Consider the following 17,709-nt stretch of genomic DNA (forward strand, 5'->3'; position numbering starts at 1 on the left):
GGGCGGGACGGTCCGGCCGGAGGGGTCGCTGGGTCCCGGCGGCGTGGTGCGGAGCACCCGCCGGGGCAGCGGGAACAAGCGCCTCGGGGGACTACTACCGCCCGAGCAGCCCGGGCCCCTCATCTCCGCGCCGCAGCCCTTTCAGGCGCCGAGAACTACAAGTCCCGGCATGCCGCGAACTTGACGGCCGCGCCTCCCGGGCGGTGTCCGGCCCTCCGGCCCGCCCTGCTCCCCCGCCCGGTCCCCACCGCTTCCCCGGCCGCACGCGGAGCCGGGACACGAGACATGGAGGAGACGTCGCCCCCGCTGCTGGGCAGCAGCAAGCCGCACCTGGAGAAGCTGACCTTGGGGGTCACTCGCATCCTAGGTGAGTGGGGCGGGGGGCCGTGAGGGCGACTACGGGACGAAGGGTGTGCCGCGGAAGCACGGAGGCGCGGCAGGAACTGGACTCTCTAGACCAGTGGACATCGCGGCTGTAAGTCCTGTTCAGAAGGTGCGTTAACGGGGCCAAGGGACCGTTTGCCGGGAGTGTGGATGCAGAGACGCGAAGCCCGAAGGTCACCCCATCCGAAATCCCACCACAGGGCCCAGGAAGGACGCGGGAATAGATGTGCTAAGGGGAAACAGCAGGCCCCTGACAGTGGGAGGCTGGCTGTCCTGAGAGGCCTTCTTGGCTTCAGATGGCCAGAGAGGTGAGGGAATGTTGCAACCGACCTCCCAGGGCAACCGGTTCCCATGCGCCTCCGTGTGAATGGCACCTGAATTGGTCCAGAGAAGTCAAAGTTTGCACCGTTGAATGGGTGGTTTTCCTTTATGGAACCTTCCCTTAGTACCTGCTGCTGCTGCTCAGTCGCTTCAGTCGTGTCTGACTCTGTGCGACCCCATAGACGGCAGCACACCAGGATCCCAGGGAGGGACTACTACGTTAAATGCTGGAGCTACTCTGCAATGAAATGAAACACATACACAGTTCAGTCATTCGTTACTGCTCGGAGGTAGCGCACAGAAGGAGGTGGTTGATCTTTTCTGGAGAGCTAAGAAGTATGTCCCACAGGAGATGATGCTGATTTTAAAAGACCAGTGGAAGTTAGCCAGAATACCGAGGAGAAAGGCAGTCTAAGCAGGCCAAATAGTACATTTCAACACCTTCCTTTTGCATTCATAATAAAATCCAGATTTTGTGCCATGACCCACCAGTCTCCTATAATTTACCCTCAACTGTCTTTCTGACTTTACTTCCACTCTGTTTTGCCATAGTAGCTTCCTTGTACCATGAACCCACTAAGCTTGTTCCCACGTCAAGGCTTTTGCAATTTGCTAGACCTTCCATCAGAAATTCTCTTCCTCTGAATATCTTTCTCTGACTTCATTCAAATCTCTACTATCACAACCTCGAAGGAGCCTTCCCTGAATACAGTTCCAGTAACACCGTTCCCTATCACTGTCTTCCTTTATCCTACTCTTTTTTTAATCCTCTATGGCTTTGCCACTATTTGAAATTATGTATTTTTTGTTTGTTTTACTTTGTCTCTTTTCTGTAGCTGAAGTCCATGAGGTTAGGAACTTTGTATTATTCTTCCCTATATTCCTCGGTTGGATGGCGTCACAGACTCAATGGACATGAGCTTGGGTAAACTCCGGGAGTTGGTGATGGACAGGGAAGCCCAGCGTGCTGCAGTTCATGGGGTCGCAAAGAGTGGGACATGACTGAGCAACTGAACTGATATTCCTCGGTGCCTAAAACAGTAAATGAGGTGTGAAATATCCTGATGTGTTTGGGAGAAGCGATAGGTTTTATAAATGAAATTGTGAGTGTAGGGCAAAGAGAGAGCTAATCACCGAGACCACTCATATTTTATCTCCTTATTCTTACCCAGACTTCTACACTATTGCTTCTTGTACTTCTGGACTTAGGCAGGTCTTGCTATTCCACAGACGTACTTCATTGTTGTTGTTCTATCACTAAGTCATATCTGACTCTTTGCGACCCCACAGACTGCAGCATTCCAGGCTCCCTGTCCTTCACTATCTCCCAGAGTTTGCTCAGACTCCTGTCTGTTGAGATGATAATGTTATCCAGCCATCTCATCCTCTCTCGCCCTTCTCCTCCTGCCCTCAATCTTTCCCAACATTCAGTCTCTTTGCATCAGATGGCCAAAGTATTGGAGCTTCAACTTCATTAGTATATTTATAAATCTAGAAAGTTTTCTCTAAAAAATTATTTTCTTTTAGTAAATGTTGAATCTACTCAAGTCAAGCTAACTAAATTTCCCTTAAGCTGTCAGTTTGATTTAAAGGCCTATATAATTAAATGTCTATAAACATTTTAAATTTCATTTATGCATTTAATATATTGTATTATATATTTCAGATGTCTGGCCAACTGCTAACAGTTACAAGTTAAAACCTACCTAAGGAATTAAACATCTGGTAATTAAATTTATAGGAAATCTATCCTCCTGTAAGCAGTCTATTTATAAATGTAGTCAAAACCTGATAATTTCAAGTTTAGTAATCACAAGTCAAAAATCATTTGCAGACATACCTCAGAGATGTTGGGAATTAGGATCCAGACCACTGCAGTAAAAGTGAATATCCTAATAAAGTGATTCTCACAAATTTTTGGTTTCCACTGTGTATAAAAGTTATGTTTACACTCTATTAAGTGTGCAATAGCATTATGTCTAAAAAATGTACATACCTTAACCTTAAAATACTTTATTGCTGAAAAATACTAACCATTATTTAACAATGCAAGGTTGCCACAAATCTTCAATTTGTAAAAAATTTTAAAAAAGGCAATATCTGAGAAGCACAATAAAGCAAAGCATGGTAAAACAAGCTTGCCTGTATGTTTTCACATTTCTTTGTTGTTTGAAAAGACAATATATTAAGAGGATTTTTTTATGGCAAAGCAGCTAAAGTTAGTGGTGGGTATATGGTAAGCAGCCTCCCCAAAATCTCCTTCCAAAAATATGTGCAATAACTCTGCAACTACATTTTTATCCAAAACCAAACTCTCAGTGTTGCTTAAAGACAGAGAATAGCAAATGTGCAAAGTAACGGAGTAAAAAGAGAAAAAGCAACAAATCATAGGACCAGACCATAATTTTTCCTGCCCTACTCTCTCACCACCAGAAGAATCTGTGGCAAGCAAACAGACGCAGAAATGATTCCAGCCAAAGAGCCTGGCTGAAACAACCAACAGAAGTGAGACACTAGTGTCGCTAACCTAGAAATCTTTTTAAATGACACACTATTGCAAAATGAAGGAGAGAAAAGTAAAACTTATAGAGAACTAATGCTGGAATCAGGAAATAAAATGTCAAACAGACAACTGAGGAAGACTCTTCCCAAAAAAGAACTGAAGTAGAAGAAAACTTTAAACTCCAAACAAAATTAAAATACCTGAACAAGTATAGAAAATTCAGTGAAAGAAAGTGTGAGCCAAGGATTTAATATCTATCCTAACTGTCTATCAAATAACAGAACTTAGAAAATTCTCCACCCATGAGCCCATCCTGAGGAATCTACTGGAGGACAGATTTTATCAAATCAAATATAGACTGAGAAACCTGCAAAAAGACTTCTGCTGAGCATTATTTTCATAAGAGTAATACACACAAACATATATAAATACATGCACGTAAGACTAAAGCAAAGGTGGGAGGAGAGTTGAAGAATGATGTAACCGTTGTTTTCTGTTATGACAAGGGATGTTTAAAAGGATGTAACTATAGTGTAACTAGTGGGCAGATTTCTAAAATGACCTCCAGTTCTCAGTTCAGTTCAGTCACTCAGTTGTGTCTGACTCCTTGTGACCCCATGGACTGCAGCACACCAGGCCTCCCTGTACATCACCAATTCCCGAAGTTTACTCAAACTCATGTCCATTGAGTTGGTGATGCCATCCAGCCATCTCATCCTCTGTCATCCTCTTTTCCTTCTGCCTTCAGTCTTTCCCAGCATCAGGGTCTTTTCAAATGAGTCAGTTTTTTGCATCAGGTGGCTGAAGTATTGGGAGTTTCACCTTCAGCATCAGTCCTTCCAATGAATATTCAGGAATGATTTCATTTACGATTCACTGGTTGGGTCTTCTTGCTGTCCAAGGGACTCAAGAGTCTTCTCCAACACCACCGTTCAAAAGCATCAGTTCTTCAGCGCTCAGCTATCTTTATAGTCCAACTCTCACATGAATATATGCCTACTGGAAAACCCATAGCTTTGACTAGAAGGACCTTTGTTGGCAAAGTAATGTCTCTGCTTTTTCATATGCTGTCACGGTTGGTCATAACTTTTCATCCAAGGAGCAAGCGTCTTTATTTCATGGCTGCAGTCACCATCTGCAGTGATTTTGGAGGCCAAAAAAATAGTCTCTCACTGTTTCCATTGTTTCCCCACCTATTTGCCATGAAATGATAAAACCAGATGTTATGATCTTAGTTTTCTGAATGTTGAGTTTTAAGCCAACTTTTCACTCTCCTCTTTAATCAAGAGGCTCTTCAGTTCATCTTTGCTTTCTGCCATAACAGTGGTGTCATCTGCAAATCTCAGGTTATTGATATTTCTCCCAGCAGTCTTGATTCCAGCTTGTGCTTCTTCCAGCCTAGCATTTCTCATGATGTACTCTGCATATAATTTAAATAAACAGGGTGACAATATACAGCCTTGACCTACTCCTTTCCCTGTTTGGAACCACTCTGTTGTTCCATGTCCTGTTCTAAATGTTGCTTCCTGACCTGCATACAGATTTCTCAGGAGGCAGGTCAGGTGGTTTGGTATTCCCATCTCTTGAAGAATTTTTCCACATTTTGTTGTGATCACACAGTCAAAGGGTTTGGCATAGTCAATAAAGCAGATGTTTTTCTGGAACTCTCTTGCTTTTTCAATGATCCAGCGGATGTTGGCAATTTGATCTCTGGTTCTTCTGCCTTTTCTAAAACCAGCTTGAACGTCAGGAAGTTCACGGGTCACGTACTGTTGCCTGGCTTGAAGAAATTTGAGCATTACTTTGCTAGCATATGAGATGAGTGCAGTTGTGCGGTCGTTTGAGCATTCTTTGGCATTGCCTTTCTTTGGGATTGGAATGAAAACTGACCTTTTCCAGTCCTGTGGCCACTGCTGACTTTCCCAAATTTGCTGGCATATTGAGTGCAGCACTTTCACAGCATCATCTTTCAAGGTTTGAAACAGCTCAACTGGGATTCCATTACCTCCACTAGCTTTGTTCGTAGTGATGCTTCCTAAGGCCCACTTGACTTCACATTCTAAGATGTCTGGCTCTATGTGAGTGATCACACCATCATGATTATCTGGGTCGTGAAGATCTTTTTTATAGTTCTTCTGTGTATTCTTGCCACCTCTTCTTAATATCTTCTGCTTCTGTTAGGTCCATCCTATTTCCATCCTTTAATGAGCCCATCTTTGCATGAAATGTTCCCTTGGTATCTCTAATTTTCTTGAAGAGATCTCTGGTCTTTCCCATTCTATTGTTTTCCTCTATTTCTTTGCATTGATCACTAAGGAAGGCTTTCTTATCTCTCCTTGCTCTTTGGAACTCTGCATTCAAATGGGTATATCTTTTTTTTTTTTTTTTTTTCTCTCCTTTGCCTTTTGCTTCTCTTTTTTTCACAGCTCTTTGTAAGGACTCCTCAGACAACCATTTTGCCTTTTTGCATTTCTTTTTCTTGGGATTGTCTTGATCCCTGCCTCCTATACAGTGTCACAAACCTCCATCCATAGTTCTTCAGGTACTCTGTCTATCATATCTAATCCCCTGGATCTATTTCTCACTTCCACTATATAATCATAAGGGATTTGATTTAGGTCATACCTGAATGGTCTAGCGGTTTCCCCTACTTACTTCAATTTAAGTCTGAATTTTGCAATAAGGAATTCATGGTCTGAGCCACAGTCAGCTCCCAGTCTTGTTTTTGCTGACTGTATAGAGCTTCTCCATCTTTGGCTTCAAAGAATATAATCAGTCTGATTTCAGTATTGACCATCTTCTGATGTCCATGGTGATGTCCAGTGCTACCTGTATATAATCCATTACTCTTGATAATGGGCAGGACCTGTGAAAATGAGGGATGTCATGCCATGGCTTGGGTTACATTATATGACAAAGGCAAAGGGTTTTTGTGTATGTAATTAAAGTACCTTAATTAGTTAACTTTGACTTAAAAGGGTCATTATCCTAGGTAGGCCTGACATAATCAGTGGGACATTCTGAGAGAGAAGTAGAAGTTAGATGGATTTCCTCCTGACTTTGAAAAGCTAAGCTGCCATGTTGTGAGAGATCCTATGAGAGGACCAATGGCAAGGAACTGCGTCTAGTCTGTAGGAGCTGAGAGCAGCCCCCTAGCTGATGGCCATCAAGAGGATAGTGTCCTTCATCTTACCAGTGCTAAAAATTTATGGTAGTTTGTTATGCAGCATAGTAAACTAATGTATATGTTTCGTTACCTGGAAATGGGTTCTGCTGCAACATATACCTATGTGGAAGCATCTTTGAAACTAGGAAATGGGTGGAAGCTGGAAGAATTTTCAGGAACTTAATAGAGAAAGTCTAATAAATCACCATTAACAGACTAATACTAGAAATAGACTATAGGAATGCTGAAAATATTGCTGGTGAGGACTCAGAAAGAAATAGCATAATGGCAGAAATAAATCCTACCTTATCAGTAGTTGCATTTAATGTAAATGGACTAAACACTTCAATGAGAAGGCAGAGATTGCCATCAGATTTTAGAAAAGCAAAAACATGATTCAAATATACCTAGTCTACAAGAGACACATTTTGTATTTATAGACACAAACAGGTTAAAACTGAAAATATGGGGGGAAAATATACCATGCAAATAGAACCCCAAGTGGAGCTTGAGTGGTTATACTAATATCAGGTAAAATAAACTTTAAAACAAAATTCATTATTTGAAACAAAGGAGGACAGTTCATAATGATAATAGGTATCAATGCCCAGGAAAACAAAATAATTATCATATATGTACCTATGAAGGTCCAAAATATATGAAGCAAAAATTGACAGTGTTGAAAGGAGAGATAGATAATTCAACAATAATAGTCTCAGACAATACCCTACTTACAACAATCGATAAAACCGCTGGGTAGAAAGTTAACAAGGAACTAGCAAACTTAAGCAACACTAAATTGACTCTACCTAACAGACATCTGTAGAACACTTTATCAGAAACAGTATAATAAAATTATTCTCAAGTAGACATGGAATAACCTCAAATATGTTAGACCTTTAAGCAAGCCAAAATAAATTTTGAAGAATTTATATCATACAAGGTGTGTTCTCTGATGACAGACCATACCTGAATTGTGGGATAGAATGAAAACATAAAAGCAAAAATCAAGCTTCCTCAACCTGATGAAGGGTATCTATGAAGAACCCACAGCCAACATTTACTTAATGGTGAGAAACCGGATACTTTCCCAGTAAAATCAGGAACAAGACAAATGTTCATGGGATCCCCAGCACCACACCAAGTTGAGGTTACAGGACTTGAGAGACAGTCATGTTGCAATTTATTATAGTAGAAGCAAAGGGAAAGGTACATGTGGGGAGATTAAGTAAACCAGATATAAGTTTTCAAGAGTTTTCTCTTAGTGGAATCACATGCTGCTGCTGCTAAGTTGCTTCAGTCATGTCTGACTCTGTGTGACCCCATAGATGGCAGCCCACCAGGCTCCCCCGTCCCTGGGATTCTCCAGGCAAGAACACTGGAGTGGGTTGCCATTTCCTTCTCCAATGCATGAAAGTGAAAAGTGAGAGTGAAGTCCCTCAGTCATGTCCGACTCTTCACAACCCCATGGACTGTAGTCTACCAGGGTCCTCCATCCATGGGATTTTCCAGGCAAGAGTACTGGAGTGGGGTGTCGTTGCCATCTCTAGGAATCACATGGGACACCCTTAATTATTCCAGCAATATGTGACAATACATCTGAAATGTTGTCTACTAGGGAAGCTCATGTGACCAGGAGTCCATACCTTTTATTGGAAATGCATTATGTAGACACCATCTACCTAATATGTACCAAATTTGAGACTCCCAGAGGAAAACAGGTGTTAGCATAAACCATATTGTCTGCAATAGCAAGGGGTACAGTGAGCCATTCTTACCAGGGAATGGTAGAAATCCTCTTGAAATCCGAGTTCCCAGATGCCAACCAAGGACCAACCTTACAAGCAGATGTCTCTAAATATTGCAGTCTCAGGTATGCTACATTCTCTCTTTTCTGCAAAATAAGAACTCCCCTCTTACACCACTTCTGTTCAGCATTTAACTGAGATTCTAGTCAGGGCAGTTAAGCAAGAGAATGAAATAAAGACATACAAGTGGGAAGGAAAGAAGGAAGGAGCTATTTGCAGATAACATGCTCCATGTATTTTAAAAAAAGTCCTAAGAAATCCACACACAAAAAAGAGAGAGAAAAAAAAACCCTATAGGTTAGCAATGAACAAGTCCAAAAATCTATAAAAACAATTCAATTTACAATTTGGTCAAAATAGTAAAATACTTAGTATAAAGTTAACAGAAGTAAGGCATACATGAATAAATTAACAGAAGTGCATGACTTGTACTACACAGTATGTAAAGAAATTAAAAAACATCTAAACAGACTGGAAGACATGTTTATGGTTTGGAAGTCTTAATATTATTACAATCCCATACTCTGAAAATTGACTAAATTTGCAATCCCTATGAAAACATCAACTGCTTCTCTCTCAGATATTGACAAATAACCCAGTCCTAAAATTAATATGAAAATGGAGACCCAGAATAGCCAAAGTTGGAAAAGAGGTACAAAAGTTAGAGGACTTAAATTTTACTATTTGAAAGTTTATTACACTTGGGATAATGAAAATGTTCTGCAGATGAATAGTGGTGATAATTATACAGCAATGTCAAGTGTACTTAAATGTACGCTTCAAAATAGTTAATATCTCAGATTTTTATGTATATATTACTACAATAAATTTACTCCAAATCTACAGTAGTTTTCACTGGGGCATTGCTATAAAGATAGAAGTATAGATCAGTGGAATAGAATTCAGACTCCAGAACTAAACCATCACATTTATGGCCCAGTGATTTTCAGCAGGGATATCTAAATAATGAGGGGAAAAGTCTTCAAAATATTTTGTGGCAACTGGATAGCCACATCCAAAAGAGTGAAATTGGACCCCATCCTCAATTCAGATACAAAAATTAACTCAAAATGGATCTTAGATATAAATGTATGTGCTAAAACATAGGCCTTGAATTGATTTTTTAATGACTTTGGATTAGGCAGTAGATTCTTAGATCTAACACCAAAAGTACAAGAAACAAAAGAAAAAAAATAGCTAAATCATACTTCATCAATATTAAAAGTGCTTGTGCTTTTAAAGCTACCATCAAGAAAGTGAAGACTCCACAGAAAAGGAGAGACTGCAAATCACATATGTGATAAAGGATTTATGGGTGAAATCTATTAAGAACTCATATGACTCTACAAAAACATCAAATAATCCAATCCAAATACCACTTCACACCCTCTAGGATGCCTGCTTAAAAAATAAATAAATACATGTACGTCTTGGCAAGGAACTGGAGAAACTGGAATATTCATTCACTATAGGTGGGAATGTAAAATGGCACTGCTACTTTGGAAAGCAGTTTGGCACTTCCTCAAAAAGCTAAACATAGTTACCTATGACCCAGCAATTTCACCTCTGGATATATACCCAAGAGAAATGAAAAACATTTACATGCAAAAACATGTACACAAATATTCTTTAAAGCATTATTTATAATAAAGTAGAAACAGTCCATATGTCCATCAGCTGATGAATAGATCCGAAAAATGTGGTATGTCCATACAATAGGAAATGTTGGCAAATAAAAGAAATACAGTACTGATCCATGCTACAATATAGATTAACCTTGAAAACTAATTGAAAGGAGAGTTACAAAGGCCATGTGTTTTATGATTTCACTTATGATCTATAAGTATGTACAGATGTAAAGTAAATTGCCAGAATGCTGGGAGTGGGGAATGGAGGATGGTACCAAGTTTCTTTTTCAGGAAAGGATGCACAACTCTGTGAATATACTAAAAATCACTGAAGTATACATTTCAGTGGGGTGAACACTTTATGGTGTGGAATTATATCTCAATAAGGCTATTTTTTTTTAATAAAAAAGGAATCCCAAAAATAGCCCTCCAAGATTTCCTGAAGTATAGCACCTGTGATTTGTTGTGTGAATTGGCAAAAAGGGAGATTATCCTTAACTCCATGAGCACTTTACAACAAGCTGTTAACAGAAGAGGAAGTCAAAGAGATTTGAAGCATGAAAAAGATTTGTTATGCTGTCGCTGGCTTGAAGATGGATGAGAACACATGATAAAGTATATCATAAAGGCCTCTGAAAGCTGAAAGTGTCCCTGGCTGACAGCAGGCAAGGACTGAAGACTTAATTCCTACAACCACAAGGAGTTGAGTTCTGCCAGTAACAGGAATGGAAGATGACCTGGAGCACCCAATGAGAATAGATCAGCTGACACTTGAGCAGTCAGTTTGCCTGGTTGTATAGAAATATAGATCAATTATTTCAGCCTCAGCAGAGAGACCAGTCATGCTGTGCCAGATTTACGAGCTGCAGAACTGTGACCTGGGTGCTGTCTAAAGTTGCTAATTTGTGGTAGTTTCTCATGAAGCAATAGAAAGCAGTCCATTCCCCCAAATATTTTAAAGAAAAGAGCAAACAATACACATTTCAAAAAGAAACATAACAAGTGTAATATAATACGTGTAATTGAAAATATAATGATAAGGCTGAGACCAAACATATCCCTCATAACAATAAACATGAATGAGCTTAAGTCACCTAGTAATAGAAAAAGATTTTAAATCTGGCTCACAAAACCCAACTATTTGCTATTTTCCAAAACATAACTAAAGCAAATAAAACATATTTAAAATGAAGAGATAGATAGATGTTTCTGGTGTCTCACAACTGTCAACAAGTCTCAGTGATTCATTAGAAGGACTCAACAAGACTCAGACAGGACTCCCAGCTATAGTTCATTATATCAATCAGTTGGACCCTAGAAATCTGATCTTTGACATATCAGGTGATATCCAGAGGAAGCCGTGTATCAGCTTCTGAAGTTTTCCCACCGGTGAGTGGTCACATAGAGTACACTGCTTCAAGTGGTGAAATGCTACAATATGTGGGTAGTGTTTCTGCCCAGGGAAGCTGGCCTATGACCCAAATTCTAGGGGTTTTATTGGGGGCCACTCATGTAGGCAAAACAATCAGCCTTTTGTTGTTACCAACCCTTTTGCGTTGGGCACCAAAAGGGGTCTTCCTGCCCAGTATCATTAGAGCCAGTAGGATGAGACCGAGTTTGGTTCAGAAGCAAATGGAAGTTTTATTCAATCAAAGAATGGAAAGAAGCCAGCTCACACTCTAGAGTATAACTCTTTCCCACAGCCAGGGGTGGGGCTGCTCTGTAGGGTTCTTGTTGGGGAGGGTGAGTGGAGTACTCACCAGGCAGCAGCACTTTGCTGTTCAGATCTCAGTGCTGGTTGCACCCTCTCTGTGGAGGCCTACAGTCCATGGGGCCCCTGAAGAGTCCAACGCGCCTTAGCAACTTGGAGACTCAGACACACTTAGTGACTAAACAACAAACTACTTCAAAAGTGGCAATTGAGTTTTTTGGACTCTGTATCTTCCGTTTAGAATTTGCCCCACCTGCACATGCACGCGGGCTGCAGTCCATGGGGTCACTAAGAGTCGGACACGACTGAGCGACTTCACTTTCACTTTTCATGCATTGGAGAAGGAAATGGCAACCCACTCCAGTGTTCTTGCCTGGAGAATCTCAGGGATGGGGGAGCCTGGTGGGCTGCTGTCTATGGGTCGCACAGAGTCAGACACGACTGAAGCAACTTAGCAGCAGCAGCAGCAGCAGCACATGCATGCAGTTATTTTTAGTCCCTTACAGTTTCTGTGTATTTTGTTGCTCAGGCAGAGGTGTGTCCAGGTACAGGCATTGCAGCACTACAGCAAAGGGTCCCAGGTCCCAGCGTGTTTTATTACTTTTTGAGGCAAATGACTTCAGACAATGTAAGATACATGGCCCAAGAGAACAGTGGTTACATGTCAGATGACAAAAGAATAACGGTCACATGTCAGATTTTTCCTAAAAATGTAAGTATCTTGGTTTTCTGCCTATGGCCAAGTGTGCCCTGATGTCGAGGCTCACTGCTGGGGCTGTATCTCCCTGGTCATGCTTTGATTGTTTTTTAGAAGAGAAGCTTCAGGTCTTAGCATCACGAGTCATCAAGGGGGCCATTGCCCCAAATTGTCTCTCTACAGGTTGGGGCTTGGGGGCCTCTTCCCTCAAGTACAGTGTCCCCATGGAATGATGCCTACAACATCAGAGCAGAGTGGGTGGTTAGGGTCACCAAGGAGAGTCTGTTCAACTAGGCATGAGCTGATCTTGCAGCAGCTGGTTTTTGAGATTTTTAGGTTCGCTCAGGCTCCTGGCTGGAAGAGGTGGAGGGCCAGGTCAGTGGGTACGGGCACCTGGTCACCATCTTCTGTGAGAGCTTTCATGGTTTTTCCTAGGGGAGGGCATACTTGAGTTATTCCATTTCAGTGGGGTTAAGATGTCCCTTCTCTTGGGATTGGGAAATGGGTCTACTATGTGTGTGTTAAAAGTTCAAATACACTTAATTTTAATTTATCCCCTGGGGCTAACCACATGCACACTAGGGCCAGTTTTCTTGAGTTTCCTGACATACCTTGGCTAAGGCCCATTTCAGGGTCTGATTGGATCTCTCTTTGACAGTTTGGGTGGGGAGGGTCTCCAGACTGAGTACAAGGTCCATTTTATGCCCAGGGCACTTACTTCCATCATCGCTTGAGACACAAATGCTGAACCATTATTTCTTTGCAGGGATCCTGGGAGCCCCAACCTGGGGACTATATCTTTTAGTAATGCCTTAGCCACTTCAGCTGTCATTTCAGTTCTAGCAGGAAATGCTTCTTTCCACCCAGAAACTGTGTTTTCTAGGGCCAGGAGATCCCTGAAAATGCCCAGTACTCTTGCCATGATGGTGAAATCAATCTGCCAGTCTTCTCCAGGATATGTCCCTCTGGTCTGAATGGCCCTTATCTAGGGGCCTCTGGAGGGTCTGGTCTGGGGAGCTGTGTTCATTGTGCAGATGGGCATGTCTCATCTATCCATTTGATTATAGTTTCCATGCCTGGAGTTAACCGTGAGCTCAACTGACCAATTATTTAGGGCCTCCCTCCTGTGGTGAGTCTTGATGAACCTTCCTGATGGCTTGACAAGCTGTGGTTTGGAAAAGAAGTGTTGCCTGTGTTCATTAGCTAGCCACCATGGTCCTCTCGATCTCTACTGGAGCCCAGTTTTCAGTTTTTATCTAATTCTTCCTTTCTGTAGATTGGGGAATGATTGGATGGATCTTGCCTTTGAGGTATGAGCGGTGGTTGCCAAGTTGCAGGTTCTGGGCCACCCTTTCGGCAGTTGTATTCACTTTGTTTCCCTTTTTTACCTCTGTATTCCCTTTGTATGAGGCCTGCAATGAATCACTGCCATCCCTTTTGGAAGCTGTACTCTTAAGAACTTCAGTATGCTTAAGCCACATTTCACAAGTTTATTCTCTGCAGTAAGCATACCTCCTTCCATCCAAATAGCCCCATGTGTGGGTAGGATGGCATATGCATACTGGGAATCTGTGAAAACATGTAGGATTTTCCCTGTCCCATGCTAAAAGGCTCAGGTGAGGACTGTCAACTCTTCTTTGGGGGCAGGAGCCTCAGTGGGTAGCTTCTCACTTCTGTGACTTGGGTCTGAGAAGTTACTGCATATCCACCAGACTTTTCTCTCTTCTCATAAAACTGCTCCCATCTCTGAGAGGCTAACTTTCTCAGTTGGGGCAACTGGAATAGATCATGTCTATGGTTTCTATATGATCATGCTCCAGGAACCCCAGTCCTGTAGCAGGGTGGCAGGATTTAGTGTGTGATAGGTTTTAAGGTAACCACTGGGTTGTCTAAAAGCATAGCCTGAACTTGAATCGACTTTCCAGGGGATAACTACTCTGTTCCCTTCAGTTCAGTTCAGTTCAGTCGCTCACTCATGTCCGACTCCTTGTGACCCTATGAATCGCAGCACCCCAGGCCTCCCTGTCCATCACCACTTCCTGGAGTTCACCCAAACTCATGTCCATCAAGTTGGTGATGCCATCTAGCCATCTCATCCTCTGTCATCCCCTTCTCCTCCTGCCCTCAATCCCTCCCAGCATCAGAGTCTTTTCCAGTGAGTCAAGACTTCGCATCAGGTGGCCAAAGTATTGGAGTTTCAGCTTTAGCATCAGTCCTTCCAAAGAACACCCAGGACTGATCTCCTTTAGAATGGACTGATTGGATCTCCTTGCAGTCCAAGGGACTCTCAAGAGTCTTCTCCAACACCACAGTTCAAAAGCATCAATTCTTCAGCACTCAGCTTTCTTCACAGTCCCACTTTCACATCCATACGTGACCACTGAAAAAACCATAGCCTTGACTAGATGGACCTTTGTTGGCAAAGTAATGTCTCTGCTTTTCAATATGCTATCTAGGTTGGTAATAACTTTCCTTCCAAGGAGTAAGTGTGTTTTAATTTCATGGTTGCAATCATCATCTGCAGTGATTTTGGAGCCCCCCAAAAATAAAGTCTGACACTGTTTCCGCTGTTTCCCCATCTATTTCCCATGAAGTGATGGGACCAGATGCCATGATCTTCATTTTCTGAATGTTGAGCTTTAAGCCAACTTTTCACTCTCCTCTTTCATCAAGAGGCTTTTGTGTTCCTCTTCACTTTCTGCCATAAGGGTGGTGTCATCTGCATATCTGAGGTGATTGATATTTCTCCTGGCAATCTTGATTCCAGCTTGTGCTTCTTCCAGCCCAGCATTTCTCATGATGTACTCTGCATATAAGTTAAATAAGCAGGGTGACAATATACAGCCTGACGTACACCTTTTCTTATTTGGGACCAATCTGTTGTTCCATGTCCAGTTCTAACTGTTGCTTCCTGACCTGCATACAGAGTTCTCAAGAGGCAGGTCAGGTGGTCTGTATTCCCATCTCTTTCAGAATTTTCCACAGTGTATTATGATCCACACAAAGGCTTTGGCATAGTCAATAAAGCAGAAATAGATGTTTTTCTGGAACTCTCTTGCTTTTTCCATGATCCATTGGATATTGGCAATTTGATCTCTGGTTCCTCTGTTTTTTCTAAAACCAGCTTGAACATCTGGAAGTTCACTTATTGCTGAAGCCTGGCTTGGAGAATTTTGAGCATTACTTTACTAGCCTGTGAGATGAGTGCAATTGTGCAGTAGTTTGAGCATTCTTTGGCATTGCCTTTCTTTGGGATTGGAATGAAAACTGACCTTTTCCAGTCCTGTGGCCACTGCTGAGTTTTCCAAATTTGCTGGCATATCGAGTGCAGCATTTTCACAGCATCATCTTCCAGGATTTGAAATAGCTCAACTGGAATTCTTTTCCCTTAGAACTTACCAAAACCCGAACCTGATGTGTGAGGCAAGCTAAAGTGTTAGGTGTAGTTACCTTGCAAGAGGAACTATGGTCTGAAGCGCCAGGTACGAGGTCTCTGCTCATGGTATCCTATAAGCAAATGAAACTAGACCAAGGCCAAAGGGAAAAAAAAATGTTAGAGTTTATCTTATTATCCAGATTCTATTTTTATTTCCTGAGAATTGTTAATGAGCTTTGCCCATGACACCATGCAAATTTTTGACTCTCAAAAGGAACGCAGATTTTTAGTGATTTAGGCAGATTGGGAAAACAGCCTTCTCAATGTAGAATACATGCAGAAGCCAGATTCCCAGCATCAACCAGAGATGAACCCTTCAAGCTGGTCCTTCTAAAGAACCTCAGGTTGGCCATGTACAGTCTACTCCACTCTACCCACCCACCACTCAAGCCCTCCAGGTGCCTCACCTTGAAGCCCTAGCTTCATGTATTCAGTTCAGTTCAGTCACTCAGTTGTGTCTGACTCTTTGCGACCCCATGAATCACAGCATGCCAGGCCTCCGTGTCCATCACCAACTTCTGGAGTTCACTCAAACTCACATCCATCGAGTCAGTGATGCCATCCAGCCATCTTATCCTCTGTCATCCCCTTCTCCTCCTGCCCCCAATCCCTCTGCATCAGAGTCTTTTCCAATGAGTCAACTCTTTTCATGAGGTGGCCAAAGTACTGGAGTTTCAGCTTTAGCATCATTCCTTCCAAAGAAATCCCAGGGCTGATCTCCATGTATTATCTGATGTATTATCTTTATGTAATTCTTTGATTTGTGTAATAAACTCTTGTTCTCTTTGAATAATCTTATAGTCTTAAGTTTTCTTTTCTGTCTGTAAAGAACTTTAATGTCTTTGGAATCTTGGGTTCCAAAACCTCTACTACTTTTTGTCTGGCTCTGTGGCCACAATTTTTAAGTCATATTAATGACCATTTCGTCTGATCTGCACACATTCATTTGTCCTGAAGGTGAACCCACAGATGCAAACTCTGTCTATCAATCAGGATTTTTAGTGGCAGACCATAGAATACATAGCTTGTTAAAGGCTGGAAAGACACTGTAGCTAGTTAAGGCAGGAAGGACTTGAGAGGTATTAGCCCATAAAATAATTGGGAGATTAAACAGAGCAGATTCTAGGCTGAGAACCAACCAAACTGTGAAAAGGATGCTAAATGGGACATACCTGCAGCTAGGAAGCTGTAGAATTGAGAAATTGCTGCTGCTTCTGCCACACTACAACTCTCAACCCCATGAGATCAAAATACCTTTGCAACTATGCTTGTAAAAAGAGCCCATCACCCTACTTACCCCTCTACCTCACCTGCTCCTTCTCTCCTTCCAGGTTTTATGCCAGCGGGTTTCCCTGCAGAAAGCATGGCCTCCAGCAGGCGCCTAGCTGCAGTGGAATCTGGGAAATGTAGTCTTTAGCCAGCTGGTCAATATAATACAGGAAAGCGCATGAGGAAGGAGCAGGAGTAGGTATTAATGAAGCCAGTCTGCCGGAACGGCCATGTCATCCTTCACAGCCCAGGTTAGTTATGCATAGTTTATGACATTTCCATCACTTTTTCAGTCTTTATCTTCCTCCCTCCAACCTAATTTCAGTGACCCACAGGGTCAATATATTACCCAATTTAATATGTAATACATATTATTATCTTGAAGTTTTCACTGTTGATTCATGTTTGTCTAACCAGGCAATGAGTTTCTTGAGACAGTATCTCCTTAAATTCCTAATCTCTGGCAGAAATTTTTCCCAAGCTGAGGACATGCCAGGTCCTCATTAAATATCTGAGATTGTTGACTCAGAAACTGTTTTCTACTAGGGAGTGAGTCAGTTATTTATTGCTGGGTAACAAACTACCCCCAAACAGTGGGTTGAAACAGCAATTTAGTCTCTCTCCCAGTCCTGTGGGCTGACTGGGCTTAGGTGGGACTGTCTGCATTTTGCATCTCGGACGTTTGCAATGAGATTGCAGCTAGGACTAGAATTACCTTCTGGCTCAACTCGACTGGAAGTCCGATATGGCTTCAGCACTCACATATCTGGCCCCTCAAGGCTCCCC

At 42.0% G+C, this 17,709-nt stretch overlaps 1 protein-coding gene across 5 annotated transcripts in view; it reads left to right on the plus strand.

Annotated features, from left to right (window-relative positions):
• Positions 1–235: 235 nt before the first annotated feature.
• The window catches only part of TPGS2 (tubulin polyglutamylase complex subunit 2), a 69,067-nt gene continuing 51,593 nt past the window's right edge, over positions 236–17,709 (plus strand). For 4 of the 5 annotated variants that reach the window (XM_042239371.2, XM_042239370.2, XM_004020414.6 and 1 more), the window contains exon 1: positions 236–367. Coding sequence is in view for 2 of the 5 variants with exons in the window: in XM_004020414.6 (XP_004020463.1) it covers positions 286–367 (82 nt within the window). In the remaining 3 variants the exon portion in view is untranslated. Of the gene's footprint in view, positions 17,175–17,709 lie in introns of all 5 variants that reach the window. The other variant, XM_060405331.1, reaches the window with a different exon arrangement.

This window comes from Ovis aries, chromosome 23 (assembly GCF_016772045.2).
Source record: "Ovis aries strain OAR_USU_Benz2616 breed Rambouillet chromosome 23, ARS-UI_Ramb_v3.0, whole genome shotgun sequence".
NCBI classification, from domain to species: Eukaryota; Metazoa; Chordata; class Mammalia; order Artiodactyla; family Bovidae; genus Ovis; species Ovis aries.